Genomic DNA, 18,936 nt, shown 5'->3' with positions numbered 1-18,936 from the left:
AGTGGGTCCTTACTCCAGGTTGAGGACACGAGCCTTATGTGCCCAACCATGATAAAGCAACAGCAGCCTCCATGCACCAGCAGGATTATATATATATATATATATATATATATATATATATATAGAGAGAGAGAGAGAGAGAGAGAGAGAGAGAGAGAGAGAGAGCCAATGGAGTACGACTCAGATCGAGATTGGACTAAATAGCAATTTGGGTGTGTCCTATCCAGATCCATTTCACTTCTTTTTACATAAGAATAGGGTTGTCAATGGGTTGGATCTTGTTCTGAACCAGGATCTGAGTTTGAGGTGTGGGTATCGGGTTTAAACCTGGGTCCGATCAGATCCAACATAAGAAAAACTATACCCAGGTCCTATGATTAGTCCTGGTCGGACCCATATTGGAATCCCACTGAAGCATCATATGATACATGCTGGCCGAGCACACCTCATTGAGAAGCCCAATTAATTTCATATTCCTAGCTTAGCTATCACCTTCATTTTTCATCCAACTTAGTCTAGGACCATTAATTGTCCAACGTGGCATCATAATTCTAATAATTGTTGGTCGTTCTCATTTCAAGTGTGTATTGAACAGGACAAGCTAGCGAAGACTTTGCTTGAGATTGTTGTCCCTCATGTTCCTCCCAACCTCATCACAACGACAACTAATTTGAGCTCATGGGTGACAAATCGAGACAAGCTGTTCTAATAATAGGAAAACATTTCATGTTTTGCATTATGAGTTTTTGTAGGTTTTTCTCCTCTCTTTTTTAATTTTTATGACGAGGAACTTTCACCGAGAACTGGATCACTTAATGGGTTCGCCCTCCTGCAAGGTAAATTCTGGGTAGAGTTACCGGCACCCAAGCCCTTACAGGACCCACCAGTTAAAGGCACCTGTACACTCACTCAGTGGGAGTAGAATCTGGGACAAAGGGGTCAGCACCTTCTCCCCAGTCCCACTGAATATGTTTCCCTCCTTATTTAAACCATGCCAATGTGCACAGGGTGAGAATCCAGAAAAAGAAGCCACCAATCCAGTGCCGCCACATGTATCAACTATGTCAATGTACAAGGTGCGAGCTTAGCAATACAGGCATCTAAAATCAAGCCACCAATTGAATGTCACCACACGTATATAGTCTGGTGGTAAATTAGAGTCCTGATGACCGATTCCAGATACCATTTTACAATTAGAGCAATAAATATGATTTGTAAACAGTGGTGTTTGTGTATATGCATGTCCCAGCACTTCAATGGATGGCTTAGTTTTAAAAGAGCCACTAGAATATGTTAATTGGAAATATGTGAACCACAGTATGAACTAGGTATTTTTGACTCTCTTTTTTTTCTCTTTTTTCGAGAACCCTACTCTGCAGTTGTGTTTGTGCTGTCTATTTGCTGAGAATCAACTGTTGGAATGTATATTCTCAATGGGAAAAATACTATTTTTGAATGCTCAAATACTTGTAAAATCTAAGCGATCAATTTTCAAGTCTTAAGATCCTGCTTATCTCGAACCATCCAATAGCGGCTACCCTTAAGACTTGTAAATTGTGAAATCCTAACCAACTTAAGATGTTGGAGTTAGTTGAAAGTCCTCCAATACATTATGAATATAACCTCTCCTCTCCCTGCTTGGGACGTGTAGAGAGAAAGATGTTCTTCGTGGATCTTTTGCATTATGTGATTCATGAAATAAGTTTTGGTGTAGGTGTTGCTGAAGAATCAATCTGTTTAAATCCTTACATACACGACATCCCTACTATAAAATTTAAGAAAAAACTAGTTTTAAAAATGTAATATCATGATCGTGAAATGATTTTCCATTCACAAATAAGCATAGTCAGGTCTATGTCATGGTTTTAGCTCCATAAACATGTCATGGGAACTGAGTTTTAAGCTCGCGACAACGCCCGTAAGTACAAAAGGCAAAGCCAGCGTGGCTAGGTCTCTGATCCCAGGGGTGTTTTCTCCGTGTAAATATAAAAAGAACATATGCAGTTTCAGTCTTGTTGATACAACCAATAAGATTGCAAGTATTATGAATGAAAGGAAAGCAGCACTCACTCAGTAACTGCCTTTCTCCATCTTTGGCTTGCTGTGTCCGTCACTTTGTTTTGCCTCCATGAAAGATGGGCCATCCATTGTTTTTTTTTTACATTTTCATTTATTTAGATAATAATTTGCATTGCCTTTCTTATTCTCATTTTTTTTCTATTTTTTAGGCAGGGAAAAATTTGGTCCCAGTTGGACACTGAGTTTAAACCCAGTTGACAGTAATAATAACCCCTGTACGACGGACCCCTGCCCCCAAGGTACATCCGCTTGCTTCAGACAAGGCAAAGAGCCCTCCTGCAAGTGGGTTTCGAACTTTGGCCCTCCCCGTGACAGGTGATGACTTTTGGACCCCACAGGTCAGGACGACATAGCCTACTGTCAGCTTGCCGTGAGCTAACAAGCATTTTCAGGTTATTTTCAGCAAATCTGACCCTGCAGATGTGTTAGACATGATCAATTTGCTAAGAAATGATACCTTCATGTTTTTTTATAAAAAATATTATTTTTAAGCTTTGAATATTCATGAAATTCTTATACCATGGATTTTTAAAACTTATAGAAACCTACATGCGTGTCAGAATCAAATGATCTAAGAGTCTTTTTTTTTATAAAATCAGGCATGTAGAACACATTCACAGTCAGATTTAATAAAAAAAATAGAAAAAAAAATCAAAAACCTAATAGGCTATATATATATAGATATATAGATATATATATATATAGAGAGAGAGAGACGTGGGGGAGGGTCAAATAGACCCTGGTTTAATTTAAGTAATTAAGACAGCATGACCTATGCTTAATCTAAATTTAGAGCTCAAATTAATCTATTCATGGACAGTTGGACACTAATGTATTATCAAGTGATTGTACCTAGTGAAATGAGTAGATTCATGCATCCAATAAGATATAGGTGAGACATTAAAGAAGCCACAAAGCAGCCCAAAGGACAAAGAGAGGGGGACTAAAATAAAAGAAGGGGGAGGAGGAAAAGTAACAGAGCATTTCTAGCAAATGGATGATGATCACATGGTACTCGCGTCGCGACATCACTTGGGTGGGGCCCCTTCCTGATCTTCGTCCTCATCCACAACCGATTGCCGCCTCCTTCACCCCACCACGCTAGAAAACAAAAACGCCAAAGAAAGGAAATTTTATTGGCACTGTATCAAACTAGACACCAATTTCTGCAAGTAACAAAAGCACCCTTGCTAAAAATGACCAGCTTCTCCTCCCAAAGCTTAAAAAGTGAAAATCGCCACTAGACACAACAGAACAGACCAAACCCAACTTAATAGCAATTACTAGATTTCCATGCATCAAAGCCCACAGACCAACTTAACTTTAGATAGATAGAGGCCAAGTCAGCAGAGTGGAGTAGATAACAGGACCTTGAGTTAACAGACTAAGATGCTCGATCTCATATCGGCGTTCCCATGGACCCATTGAGCCACCAAGAATTAATAGACTCGGCCAGGTTGGTGCATGTTCTGCTGGCCAACTATTCCGCCTAAAAACAATCTGAAAATTGAAAACAAAGCATAGAGAAACAACCTGAACCCAAACCTATTATAGTACTTTTCTCCAGGTTTTCCAATACCCTTTACCCTGTTGTTAAGATGAGGGTCCAATTGAGTGTGGTCCCTCACAATTCCCCCTCTTCTAGAACAGACTCGTGTATCCAAGTCTCTCGTCTCATGATCTCAAATTCAATCTCCCTGGTGAAATCCCAAACCACCACCACCACCACCACCATGGTGTACCGGTAGCACGCCACCAGGATCCACCACGGCCACCCTCTTCATAACCACCAGTGGTGCTATGCCTCTGGAGATTACCACCACTGATGCGGCCATATCTTCAGGATCCACCACCACTCTCTGTGCAGTCGAATCCTAAACCACCTCCCACCACAATCACCATCTTCACCGCCACCATTTTGCAGAATCCACCACCGCCTCCATTCCTACCATCAGATTCTAAACCTTCACTGACCACCACGACCAGCACCAAGCGTGTAAGCATGCCTTCAGAACCGAGCACCACCTCTTCGTCCTCCGGCATCCACCTCCACGACCTCCCGGACGCGATCCTCTCCATCATCTTCTCCCTCGTGACGGACACCCGCAGCCGCAACTCCATGTCGCTAGTCTGCCGGAAATGGGCGGTGGCGGAGCGGTCCTCCCGCACAACCCTCTCCCTCCGCGCCAACGTCCGCGACCTCTTCTACCACCCTTCCTCCTTCCGCTCCGTCACCCACCTCGACCTCTCCCTCTGCTCCCCCTGGGGCCACCCTCTCCTCCCCCTCTCCCAAGAAGCCGACCTCCTCGCCCGCCTCCTCGCCCAGCACTTCCCCAACCTCGTCTCCCTCACACTCTACGCCCGGGACCCCACCACTCTCCAGATCCTCGCCCGTCACTTCCCTTCCCTCCTCTCCGTCAAGCTCGTTCGCTTCCACCAACGCACCCCTTCCCCTCTCGGCTCCGACCTCGAACCCCTCTTCGTCAATTGCCCCTCCCTCGCCTCCCTGGACCTCTCCCATTTCTACTGCTGGACGGAGGACATCCCCCCGGCCCTCCTCGACCACCCCGCTTCCGCATCGGCGCTTACCCACCTGAACCTCCTAACCCTCTCCACCGATGGCTTCAAATCCCAGGAGCTCCAGGCCATCTCCGCCGCCTGCCCCAACCTCCTCGATCTCCTCGCCTCCTGCCTCTTCGACCCCCGCTACATCGACTTCGTCGGCGACGACGCCCTGCTCGCCGTCGTCACCAATTGCCCCAAGCTCCGCTGCCTCCACCTCGCCGACGCGTCCTCCCTCTCCTCCCCGCGATCCGACCCCGACTCCGACGGGTTCTCGCAGGAGGACGCTCGGATCGGCGTCCGGACGCTCGAGGAGGTGTTCGCTTCCCTGCCTGCTCTTGAGGACCTCACTCTGGACGTCTGCCACAACGTCAGGGGAGCGGGCGGGGCGCTGGAGGTGCTTGCTTCCAAGTGCCGGCGTCTCCGGACGCTGAAGCTTGGGCAGTTTCACGGCATTTGCAGGGGTGATGGGCCTCGCCCAGACGGGCTTGCAGTGTGCAGCAGTTTGGAGTCGCTCTGCATCAAGAACTCCGGTGATCTCACCGATTCTGGATTGCTCTTCATTGCCCATGGCTGCCCTCGCCTCTGGAAGCTCGATATCCAGGGCTGTCGAGGCGTCTCCGAGAGCGGGATCAAGTGGGCGGCTTATTGCCTCCGCAGGACTCTGGTTGATGTAAGGATATCGTGCTGCAAGCAGCTTGACGCAGCTACCTCGCTGCGAGCATTGGCGCCAGTACGGGATAGGCTACAACACCTGCACATTGATTGTGTCTGGGGTGTGACCGAATCTGGGGAGGTCGCGGGGAAGAAGAACGGCCTCGATTTCGATCTGAATTTCTGCTCGGAGGCAAATGAAAGCCATCGGTATAACAATGGAGGATTCGAGTATCACAATGATGGCTCCCTCAGCCACGAGGCCGATAGCCCCTGGAAGAAAAAGCGGAAGTACTGTTCCGATGGCGAGAGCAGCAACAGAGCAGGCAGATGGTGCAAGACATGGCCTCGGCTGCGTTCGTTGTCGCTGTGGATAGCAGTTGGAGAGCTCCTAAACCCGCTCGCTGAGGCAGGCCTGGAATGCTGCCCAGCACTAGAAGAGATAAGGATCAAGGTTGAGGGCGACTGCAGACTCTGCCCGAAGCTCACCAAGCCAGCTTTCGGATTGAATTCGCTGGCCCGGTACCCTCGCCTCTCGAAGATGAACCTAGACTGCGGAGATGTGATTGGCTATGCGCTAAGCGCACCGGTCGGGCAAATGGATCTTAGCCTGTGGGAGAGGTTTTACCTGAATGGGATTGGAGAACCGAAGCTGGATGAGTTGGATTACTGGCCTCCCCAAGATAGAGAAATGAACAGCAGGAGCCTAACCCTTCCGGCCGCCGGCCTGCTGTCGGAATGCTTCACACTGAGGAAGCTCTTCATACACGGAACGGCTAATGAACATTTCATGAAAATGCTGCTGAGGATCCCAAATCTCCGGGATGTGCAGCTCAGGGAGGATTACTACCCTGCACCAGAGAATGATATGAGCACTGAGATGAGAGTGGACTCATGCAGGCGGTTTGAAGATGAGTTGAACCAGCGTCTAATCCCTGACTGAGCAATGCAGATTTGGTAGAAATAACAGAGGTGTCTCCTCTCTAAAAAAAAAAAGAGGTTTGAAGTGCTCATGTTCCCACTTCCCTAGAGCCTGTAGTAGCAAATTTAAGATAGCAATGGGTTTTTTGTCCCTGCAGAGATGGATTGACAAAAGGGTTGAGAATCCAAAATAAAGTCATGGTGAGTCAAACCACTTGTCATCACAGTAGATGTCAAGTGAGAGTATAGTGATACATGTAGTTGAGGCATCCTAACAGATCGAGAGAATTGAACCTTGCTCATGCATGACCTGATCAATTTTATCAGGCACTCGTTATGCATTTTCGTATAGCAACATGAAAAATTCAAAAGTTTTGCCTTACATCTCTATTTGTTCATGGACGGGCCAAAGGAGGCTCACTTTGGTGTCCCTTCTAATCAAGAATTGGGGGGGCCTCACAGTCACTTGGCAATATAATAACACTGCTGAGGGTCCTGGATCTTTGAAACCTGCAGCTCAGAGAAGAACCCTACGCTACACCAGAGAATAGTACGAGCACAGAGATAAGATCGGCCTCCAGACGGATCAAAGATGAGTTAAACCAGCGTCTGGTCCCCGAAAGAGTAACGGAGATCTAGAAGACACAAACAGAGGTGATTTTCTGCGTGATGGTCCGAAACCTGATAGGAAAACGGCAACACGAGGAGACTTCCATTATGAGGCAATTGTAAACGTTTCAAGGTTTTTCTTTTTCCCTCAGAGAAATAAGTCTGGGTAATTCGTCAAGCTTATGTGGGATTATCAGCTGAATTTTTGTAGCTTGATTAGTTGATTGTAATTGCTTACAACTGGATTGCAGGGCATGGAAAATTCTGCTTTTCGTTATTTATTTTAGAAATATTAATGTGATCTGAAATTCCGTTCATAAATTTATAGCCCTCAAGGATTTTATGATAGTTTCATTGCTTTCTGTAGTCTAATCAGAAAAGAAAGAAGAATGGAGGCTTGGAATCTTTATGCCAAACGTATTTTCCTTCCCCTCTCCAAACAAAAGAGCAATTTACAGTAAAAGCTACATAGTATATGTAAACAAATGGTATCAGCAGAGCAGAGTGTGCACTCACCCTCGAGCAAAGGGGAAAGTATCCTTGCAACTGAGCCTGCCAACAATCAGCTTCACACAAGCACGTTAGAATTTCTTGAGATTTTATCTCTTTTTCACAATGTTGTCAGTATCTGTATCGGCCCTGAATCGTTGGGCTGCCGATTCAGTTGTATACCGATACTCAGCTGAATCATTCTGTATCAGCCCAAAAATATTAAAAAAATTATTGCATGCCAATCATTATGTGACACGTGTTAAAACCATTAAAAATATAAAAATAATATTAAAAATATTTTTGGGATTTTTTACATTTATTAAAATTAAGCCCAATCGGCACTGCAGCGTATCGAATTTTTGCCGATACTGATAACATTAATTTTTCAAAGCCATTATCACCACCTGCTGCTTATGTTCCCTTTCCGTTATATGTCACTTCCCATAAACCATAAACAGAATGGTATAAAGGAGAACGAGAGGGCTAAATCAGTGCAGCATATTCCTTAGGATGGGTTTGGGCAAGTACCTGAAATAAGCTTGCCCAAGGGACCTTGGGGAATTTCAAGTTGCATCCTCTTCGTGTGCAACGTACAATTTACCTGAAAGACGGCACAACACGACTGAGAAGTGAGAGTATTTGAAGCTTGCAGTTGAGAGAGAACGTACGGCCCAACATATAGCCTTGGTTAGGACTCAGGCAGGATGTCCCGAATGCCAATTCGGTGCTGGCCAAGTTGGTGTCCGGTTCAGGTTCAAGGTCTTTAAAACAGTAGGGTTTGCAGATCTACAAGTCGGGAGAATTTAGATATTTTTGGTTATGAGAGCTCCAAATGGCACTTACATTGCTGGTATGCATTCCCAAGGCCTCTTTAGCGTGTGTTCGAGTCACCGTCCGCGGGAGGTACCTAGCACGGGCCACACACAACCACACAAACGCAGGATGTTGGTGCGTTCCGCGGATACTTATTTGGCGTCTGCCACTGCTCCGTGCCCCCACCCACCAGTTGAACAGAGCATGAAAAACGAAAAAGTTTTGGCAGGACCACCTACCAATATCAACATTTCCAAAATTAAATTACTGACGTGACCGATCCAATGTAATAATGAATATGAAAACCTGAGAATGCTCTTCCTAGCATCAATCCCTTCATCTAGGCTATCAAATATGCTAATAAATCACATGCTTACAGTTACCACTGACGTGAATGAGCTGCCGAGCCACAGATCCTTGCTGGACATTCCCAGCCAGGGCACATTGAGGGCAACTTTGGAGATCAAACGAGAGGATTTAACCTATCATGCATCTATTGCAAAACCAATGAATGCTATACCACCTTTGAACTATATAAAAATAACCATTTAAATTTTAAATTACTTCCAAGAACTGAGGTTGTTATCCTCCCATGTCTGATCTCTTCGTTCCTTCTCCGCTCAAGGCTGTGACAGTCAGAACTGATTAGTTTTACCAACCACCATCCTCAATTTGTAAATTATCTAGTGTATGCATTTAATATGATTGCTTATCAACTAAAAATTTCGTGATTAAAAAATTCGTCTTAAACCTTTGAGAATAGTATCTATTCCACTAACAAGTTTTCCTAACCATTCTCCATATAACTCGATTTCTACAAAGTGATATATTCTATTGTTCATTATATGTCACGTCCAGATAAAACATGTCGCACTTTTTGAGTTGCCAAATCTCATTGATGTGGTAAGACACCTTAATTGTGGCTTTAATGATGAATTTCATCGTAGCCACTAATCTCCACATAGCCAATAATCTTCGCATGGTTTTGTAGGTTGTGGCCAATATATCTCCACATGGTTTTGCAGGTGTACAACAAGTTGGTATCCAACACCACGCATATGGTTTGTTTAATCATGGAATAGATATTATCACCTCAAAAGATTCTCTAGACACATTATTATTCATTTTTTTCTTAACTGGAATGTCATAAATATTTTCATTATGTTTATGGCAGAAATTAGTGAAGAGAGAGAGAGAGAGAGGATCGATGGGTATGTAATTGGATCGGCATCTGAAGAGGCAGCTCCAACTGTTCCATGACACCATTGACTCTGACAGATACTTGGAGAAGTCTAATATTTCAAAATATCACTTGTTGATAATATTTTCGTTTTTGCTAATTATGTTCAGTGCATATAAGCATTTGCAAAATATGTAAATACCTGCAATTGAAGGATGCTTATCTAGTGCAGCTGATTAAAAACAGGCTAGAAAAAGGGTCAACATTATCATTATATATGGCTTAGTGTTAACCTACTAAAATAGTATAAAGACTGGATGGATTTAGCTTAGTCAAACTACAAAGGTACATCTCTCTCTCTCTCTCTCATGTGTATGTGACCGATGTGTTTTCTCTTCTGTCTCAACTCCTCACGCCCTCTTTATGCTTCTGATTCTGTTACAACTCTCCTCCATTCAGGTAATCTGAACAGGTACGATGTTTCACCATCATAAAAGACATCTATCAGATCAGTCTGATCAAATTAGACTTACGATAATAATATAAGAATTAATTTTTCACCCTTCCTAGAGTAAAATGAAGCATCCTGAGAACAAACTTTAGGAAGAAAAACGTCCGCACCTCCCAATATAAAGGAAAAAAAGAAAAGCTTCCGATTTGAGATTCAGTCAGAAGATGCAGAATGCATTAGTGTTTTAGAAGTATTGACAGGATACAGTAGACAGACTTTATAGAAGTGAATGAACGGAACTCTACAAAATTAATAATAAAAAAACCTTCATAAATTACGGAGCATCTTTAATCGCCTGTGCCAGCTGAGCTTTTTCTAACCACTCGAGACTCAATACAAGGAACGGATTTTCATATACTCTGTATATGGAGGTTTAGACTTTAGTGATGCACCAAAAAATAATAATCACCTCAAAAGGAATGCTAAAGATAAGCAAGGGCCAAAAAATTGTACATTAAACATAAAGCAAAGGTCCATGTAGAGTTTCGATGCATCTAATGTGGAATAGCCATATTAGCATACCAATGTGAAGAATAGATGATACCAGCGCAGATGGAGTAATTTCATAAATTATTTAGTCAATGAACAAGCTATCCACCTAAAGTAGCAGGAAAATTAGGTACATTGTGAAAATTAGGTACATTGTTTGACTTGGAGTGACTGCTTTCAGATGCTAATCCAGTTGAATGGTTGTTTGGAACATCATTTAGCATTGCAATGCCTATAGCATGACATTATAACAACCTTAAATAGAACATATGGTAGAAAAAAGCTGTTTATACTCAAATTCATTTCATAAGGTTCGCTCAGACATACACGGTGCAACAAAGATAATTTCAATAGAAAAAGGGGGTGAAAACTATATGGAAAGGTTAAGAGAAAATGATGCGCTTCAATAATCTAATCATTTCATACATAATGAACTTTTACTTATTTTCAATACATCCAAGATCCATTCAACTAATTCCAACAATTTCACTTAGTAGGCTATTGCCCCAGACTGCTGAAAATATGGTTGCTGGAACTTAGGGAGTGTTTGAAAGTCTCCAATCTCAGATATGAGAATCTGATGGTGGGGCTCGTTGATGTGGTGCACACTCCATACCAAGATCCGAGGCTATTCAAACAAGAGATCTCAGCCCTGTTATAAAAGGGATAATGGGCAGATACAGGGATTTGAAAACAGATGGGGAAAGGTCCGTTCTCAAATCCGAGGATCTCCCTTAGATTTGAGGTCTAAAAACCTAATTAGTTGTCATAATCACACGATTCAAAACAAGTTTCCTACTAAACAAACCATGTAGATCACATCCATAACATTTGATCTACAAAAAATAAAAATTTTTTGAAGAAAAAAGTGATTTCTACTCATTAGTTCCATACCTTCATTAATAGCCAATATTTATGTTAAAAATGTAAATACACACACACACACACACACACACACATATATATATATATATATATGAAACTAGGTTAGTAACTAGGATTAGGATTAGTTAGTTTAGTTAGGTTAGCTTTTTTATTTTTTGTCTTTTTATTTTTGTTTGTATTGGGACTAGGTTAGCCTTTTACTTTTGTCTTTTTATTTTTGTTTTTATTGGGACTAGTCAACACTTGTTGACTAGTCAAAACAAGAGTCGTTGGGGATGCCCAATGGTTTTTTTCAATGCTTCTTGCATAGATCAACATCAATAAAATATTATTTTTTATCCTTGTATTGACCCTCTTTTGGTGGGTTTTGAGTGTGAGCCCATTTCTGTGTTCATTTTGAGTGTCTACTTTGGTGATTTGATGAATATTCTTGAAAGAGCTCATTTCCATTCATGGTATCCGAGCTTGGTAATCAAGCTAAAATTGTTGTCGGTGCATTGGGAAGCATGCTACTCAAAATTTGAAAGTGTTTTAAGTTTTTTTTTTTTTTTGCAAATCTTCATTCAAGTACTAGTGAGATTGTGATTATGCTCCAAGTGAAAGATTGGTGGAGCTTACTTGGTGAAGGAGTGTTTGTGCTCGTGATCGGTGGTGCTTGCTTGGTGGTGGAGTGCTTGTGATCTTCTCCTTGTGTTTCTTCTCTCTTTATTTCACTATTCTCTTATTTTTCTACCTTTTTTTTTTGCCCTTGTAAAAATGGATGACAATGAAAATGTCACCATAAAACCCATCAAGCTCAATAACTCAAATTATGTAACGGCTTCAATCATGAAGCACCTTATATGGGAAAAAAGGTTGTAGGAGCTACTAGATGAGACCGATCCGGAACCCAAGCTAATCATCATAAAAGTAGAAGGCGAAAAGAAGTGAAATGAACAAGATGTGCACAATCACAATGCCAACGAAAGGCTACACAAGGGAACACTCACAACAACAATCTCACAAAAGAGATATAAAATCACAAAGAACACAAAGAGAATAAGAAGCTTTTGTATTTCACAAATATGCTTTGAAAAGCATACTTAAAACAGTTACAAAGTGCTCAACGGTCAGAAATATGACCGTTGGGAGCAGTCCAACGACTAGTTGGATTGCTTCCCAAGAGTCCTTTACAAAAAATAAAAAGCAAAAGAAAAACAAAAAAGGACCTAACTAAATTACTGTACAGTCTCTAGTGATTGATATTTGTCAAAAGACCAAAATGCCCTTGATATATATATATACATATATATATATATATATATATATATATATATATATATTAACACTCCCCCTTAAACTTATGGTGAGATCATTGAAAGTTTGTTAAGAAGAAACAAAAAACGTGATAGAAAAAAAGCTTTAGTACAGAAATCCGCAATCTGAAACTCAGACTGAACATATGGTAAAGTAATCGTCCCCTTCAAGTATTCTTTTAGAACACAGTAACAATCCATCTCGATATGTTTCGTTCGTTCATAAAAGGTATGGTTGTTGGCTATATATATGACACTTTTGTTATCACAACATAACTTTGAAGGTTCTGAAACATCAACACCCATATTTGAGAGTAAGGATCTTATCCACACGACCTCGGTTGTTGTTGTAGTCATTGTCCTATATTCAACTTTCGTGGATGCTAAGATACTTTCTGTTGCTTTTTTCATCTCCAAAAAATGAGGGAATCACCTACAAACACACAAAAACCTGTAGTTGAGTGACGATTATTGAGATCTTCTCTCCCGTTAGAATCAGTATAAGCAATAAGATTTAAATATGATAAAGAAGATAAGAATAGTCCTTTAGGTATAGTTTTCTTGATGTATCAAACTATTCGTAACACAACACTCATGTGAATTGATGTAAGCGCATGCTGAAACTGACTTGCAGTATGCACTGCATGCGCAATGTCCGACCTAGTAATACATAAATATATTAATGATCTGACAAGTTGCCTATAAGGAGTTGGATCATCTAATAAGACTCTATCTTCAGCTCTCATTTTAGCATCTATCACTTCAGGAGTATTAATATATTTTATATCTGTGATTCCTGATCGCGTAACAATATCAGTTGCAAACTTAATTTGAGACAAAATGTATCCCTTGGCGAATATGCTACTTCAATACCTAAAAATATCTCAAAAAATAAGGTCAATCATATCAAAAGATTTCTTAAACATAATTTTAATTTCTTTAATTTTCTTCTGATCATTCCCAGTGATGATCATATCATCAACATATAAAAGCAAGATAACAAGTGAGGTACCTGTAGATCTCACAAAAAGGGCAGTGACAGTATAACAGGACTTAAATCCAAAATTCAGCATAGTTCCACTAAAACAATCATACCATACTTTAGGAGTTTTTTTAAGCCCATATAAAATCTTTCGAAGACGAAGAACCATTCCATTTTCAATAGTCAGACCGAGAGAGGATCCATGTAAACTTCATTTAAATTTTCACTTAAAAAAACATTCTTAACATCTAACTGAGATATAGGTCATTTCCTAATGGATGCTATTGCAATTAGAGTCTTAACTATGGTCATGCGAGCTACTGGAGCAAATGTTTTTTCATAATCTATTTCATATTCCTGGGAATATCCTTTTGCAACTAATCTTGCTTTATATCTTTCTAGGGGCCCACCACTTTTAGTTTTGACTTTAAATACCCATCTTCATCCTATTGTCTAATTTTCCTTAGGAAGATGTTGAACTTCCTAAGTATGGCTTTATGTAATACATCTAATTATATTTTCATAGTTTCTACCAATTCTTTTATGTCTTTGACTTCTTTATAGTTAGATGGTTCATGATATGAATGAATTGCTAGAAGACGTGCCCTATAGTTTGGAGAGACAGATTCATAGGAGACAAACCTATTTGGAGGCCCTATGTATTCGTTCAGATCTTCTAACACTAGATTTTTCAATATTTGTTGGTTGACTATATTTCTCAAAAGCACATGGATGCTTTCCATTATCTCGTCTAGAGTATTGTATATGATTAGGAGTTGGTTCTCTTTCTTCACTTAATCCATTATTTGACTCAACATTATCACTATTATCATTATCAATAATTTTATTATTGGACTTAGGTAACAAATCAAACAAGAAGGCATACTCGAATTCTTCCTTAGGATTTTCAAGATCAAATACATTTTAATTTTCAAGAAATGTTACATTTCTAGAGACATAAAGTTTATCATTTTTGAGATCATAGCATCGATAGCCTTTTTTATTTTCAACATATCCAAGAAAAACATATTTTATAGCTTTAAGAGAGAGTTTGTTATATTTTTCAAGAAGTACAAAACATTTACATCCAAAGACCCTCAATCTATTCAAATTGGGAGAAATTTTAAAGAGTTTTTCAATTAGATATTTGTTTTCCAAAGTTTGAGAAGACATTTTATTTATTACATAGACCGTGGTGAGAGTGGCTTCGGCTAAAAAAAAATTGAATTTTCTTTTGAAATGAGTAGAGTCCTAGTAGTTTCAATAATATGACGATGTTTTCTTTCGAAAATACAATTTTGTTGGGGGGTCCTAGGACAAGATTTTTGGTGTAAAATACAGTGAGTTTTTAGATAGGATTGAAACTCATTAGAAAGAATTTCTCCCCCTGAGTCAGAACGAAAGATTTTAATATTTGTTTTAAATTGATTTTTAACAAGATTATGAAAATTTTTAAAACATGAAAAAACTTTGGATTTGAGTTTAAGGAAGTAGATCTAAGTGTGTCTAATAAAATCATCTATGAATGTAACATAATATGAATAACCATCTTTTGACATAACGGGAGCAGGTCCCCATACATCCGAATGCACTAATTCAAAATTTTCATTAGTCAAAGAAGTTCTAGATCCAAAAGGCATTAATTGCATTTTTCCAAGTATACAATCTTCACATACAAATTCTTTATCCTTACAAAATTTTTTCAAAAATAAAAAAAGAGATAATTTGGATATACTTGCATGTCCTAATTTTTTATGCCAAAGATCAAAATTAATTTCTTTGATATGTTTACAGAAAGAATTTTTAGGTAAATATAAGGAATCCATATAGTAAATATCTCCTCTTCTATGGCTTTGCCCAATCAGCTTCCCTGATTGAAGCTTCTGTACCCAACAAGCCTTAGATGAGAAAAATAATTTACACCCATAATCCAAAATTTGAGATACAGAAAAAAAGTTTAAATCTAATTTTGGAATAACCCTCATATTTGGAACAATTTTTTTTTGAAATATTGTTGAGATTTCATATACTTTTAACTTTTAAAGAAGTACCATCGATAGTTGACACATATGAAAAATATGAATTGGTGCAATCAGATAATAGAGACTCATTATGAATCATATGAAAAGAGGCTCCTGAATCCAAAATTCAAGAAGACTTAACCGAAGGAGAAGAAGAGGAGATGGCAACACCGGATTTAGATAGAGTGGCTTTTAGTATTTGTGAAACGGCCTCCGCTATTTGGGCAATTGTCAAATCATTGAAGTTGCCCCCTTTCTTTGATTCTTGAGGTTCTTCACTTACCGCGGCCACCTTTTTGAGTTTGGGATAATCCGGTCTTATGTGTCCCGGTTCTTTACAAATGATGATAAATAATCTTATCTCTCTTGTATTCTCCCCCATTATGTCCTTCTCTATTGAATTTTCTTTTAAAGTGAGGTGGTTTATAAGTTTTTACAAAACTTTCGGGTCTTGATACAGCAAGAACCTCATCATTAGACTTGTGCATTCCAAGTCTTGTTTCTTCTTGACAAATTTGAGCAAGAGCCTCACTTATAAAAAGGGCCGAAGTCCTATAAAGCAAAGAGGACCTAACTTGCTCAAATTCTGGTCGGAGACCATATAGAAAAGAGAAAAGACTTTCTCTTTCAACTTGTAATCTTCTCGTCTCAATTGCCAAACCTTTCCATTTTGGTTCTAACATAGTTAATTCATCTCAAATAGGGGATAAGAGACCATAAAAGTCTCTTACACTCATATCTCCTTGTTTGGTATTTCGTACCTTGTCTTGAAGATAATATAGTCTAGCCATATCTTTTTAAATGAATGTGTTCTTTAAGAAGATCCATGCATCACATGCTTTTTTGAACTTGATGATGTTGGTGACGATCTTGAACTCCATGATATTCATGAACCATGAGAGTATTTGAGTGTTGTTAGACTCCCAATCCTCCAACTTGTTTTGGTATTCTTGCAAAGCCTTCTCCTTTTCTTCTTCGGAGAGAGCTTTAATTTGATCTTCTTCTTTTCTTGTTAACTTTAGTTGGAGTTCATTAGTGGTTCCACTAACAAACCCCCAAAGTTTTTTACCTTTGATATGGTTTTCCATTGCGGTAGCCCACATCAAATAGTTGCTTTCGTTGAGCTTGTAGGAGATGACGGAGGCAGATTCTCTTTCACCCATGATGAAGAAGACTTGAGTTTGAAGAACAAATATTGAAGACCACCACCACAAAGAGAGCAATCTCAAGATAACTTGCTAACGGAAGCATAAGAGAACACACAACTCCACCATAGGGCCATTGCATAGGGAAATGAATCACCAGAACAAAGATGTCTTGCAACCCAGTTCCTACGTTACTTAAGTTGCTTCCTCGAGCAAAGATTCATTGTCAATAGTGTATGAATATCACCTTTTCCACATTTCACCACCTTACTTAGTTTAGTTCCTTAAAATTTTGATAATCCATTTGCAGGTAATGAATGCATTGTTATGAAGTATTAATCTGCCTTCTTCTTCCTAATTAATCTATCACATCTTAGCAAAACAGAATGAATGAATCATTTAAACTCATTAGATCTGCAACTCTTGCTTCTTAGAAGGAACTCTTTTTTTTCATTTATGTACATTTTTGCAACCATTCTCTAGCATTTCTCATGAATGAAATTCTAAGTTGTTTTTCACTTTTCATAAACCCTACCTTGAACATTATTTTTCAGCCAATATCCACGAATAGTGGTGATATCCATGGCAGAGTACAAACGATGTACAATTATCTCCATTGTTTTTCATGACCCACAGCAGAACACAATTGCCCATATCATAACAAAACCATTAGAGTTTCCTCACAAACTTGAAGGTTTGCTCAGTTCCAGGCAGTACTTCTCACCTCAATCCATACATACTGGAAGCTTCTTCCTACACGAGGAAACTCACTTTCCCGGAAGCTCACTTCGGAAGTGGGAAACTCCTCGCTTCCTCGAAAAGAGGGGAAGCTTTGGAAAACCTGCTTCCAAAATATGAGAAACTCGATTCTGTTTTGTGGGAAACCCGCTTCCTATTCACTTCTCAAATTGATTCCCTTTCGCTTAAAGTTTCCCTCTCGCTTCTTGTCAATTTCCCCTCACTTTTTATATTTTTTATATTAGAAATTATAATTTTTGTATAACAAGCTTGCACGTTGGTTTTATAATGTATTATATTTGTATTCATGCCATTTCTTATTTGCTTCTGCCCACATTTCATATTGCTTTCTTTGTTTCTTTTTTATTTTTCAAGGACTTGCGTAATTGCTTCATAACTATATCCTGTTTTATACTGCTTTTTAGCACTCGCTTCCGCTTCACGCATCACTTCTCTTATCCACTTCGTTTCCTAGTAATTATGCTTCAATCTATCTCATAAGCTTGATCCTTGATCAGCATCTTGAATGATACTGGTGTCAAGCTTATTATGCATTTTTTCCTATTATATCTATGACCAAGAACATTGTTGCTTAACGATGACAGATGAAAAGGCTCGGAGGATATCAAAATCCATAGTAGTCACAAATAAATGTCCATGAGCACCATTCTATGAGTTTTTTTGGGCTTTATTGTTGGTCACTGAATCGAGGAGTAACAAAGATCTGACACCAATTGAAGCAGCAAAAGATGTAGGAAGGAAAAGAGCAATCATCTTCTTCTTGAAGCATCCTCAAATCCAAAAGATCTCTTTGAATTGACAAGGAAAAGAGGTTTTAATGAATCCACAAGGAATAGAGATTCCTTGAGTCCATAATAAGAATGTGAAAAATAAATTTATTCAATAATCAGACACCATTTCATAAAATAACGTTATTGTTTTTTAAGTGAAAAGTCCTGCACAAAATGAGAAACTTACCTAAACTAGTTTCACTTTAATAAAAAACTACTTGAAACTAAAAGAAATTTTTTATCCTGATTATAGTAAAGCAATTAACTAATAAAATTCATTTTTGGGTCAAGAAACTGCTCAATAAATAAATAAATAAAACTAACTGAAAAAGCTACTGAGATCCTAACTATATAACTAACTCCTAAAAATCCTTAATTTACCTAAGTAGAAAAGACCTAATTTATTTAAATTTTTAAAAGCAAGTTTCCACCAAATAATAATAACTAAAAACTAATCGAATTTCTAAACTAATACTAGAACTCAATGTTGTATGTATTGTACTGTATTGTATGATACATATCGTTACTATGAGGAATATCGATATGATATGCACTCGTATCGTAATATGAGTATATATCATATTTGTATCATACAATACAGGCTTATATTGTACCATATCGTACAATACGAGATGTATCGTATGATATACGGTCGATGCACTTAAAAAAGGGTTGAATTATAATTTTTTAGTTTTGGGTTTTAAAGACCTCTTGAGGGCTGACTCCCTCATTTGTGTAGAAGTCATTAGAGAAGTATTCACACACCCTA

General features: G+C 39.2%; 1 protein-coding gene across 1 annotated transcript; it reads left to right on the top strand.

Moving 5' to 3' along the window:
* Positions 1 to 3,786: 3,786 nt before the first annotated feature.
* Positions 3,787 to 6,341, top strand: LOC149819817 (F-box protein MAX2 homolog A-like). The gene has a single exon (XM_089982705.1). It carries the CDS (start codon positions 3,905 to 3,907, stop codon positions 6,236 to 6,238), a length of 2,334 nt encoding a protein of 777 aa, XP_089838831.1. The 5' UTR covers positions 3,787 to 3,904; the 3' UTR covers positions 6,239 to 6,341.
* Positions 6,342 to 18,936: the final 12,595 nt, after the last annotated feature.

Source organism: Nuphar pumila, chromosome 12, assembly GCF_984573655.1.
Source record: "Nuphar pumila chromosome 12, dmNupPumi1.hap1.1, whole genome shotgun sequence".
Lineage (NCBI taxonomy): Eukaryota > Viridiplantae > Streptophyta > Magnoliopsida > Nymphaeales > Nymphaeaceae > Nuphar > Nuphar pumila.
Note: the sequence above shows the minus strand (reverse complement) of the source record. Positions and strands in the feature narration are given on the sequence as shown.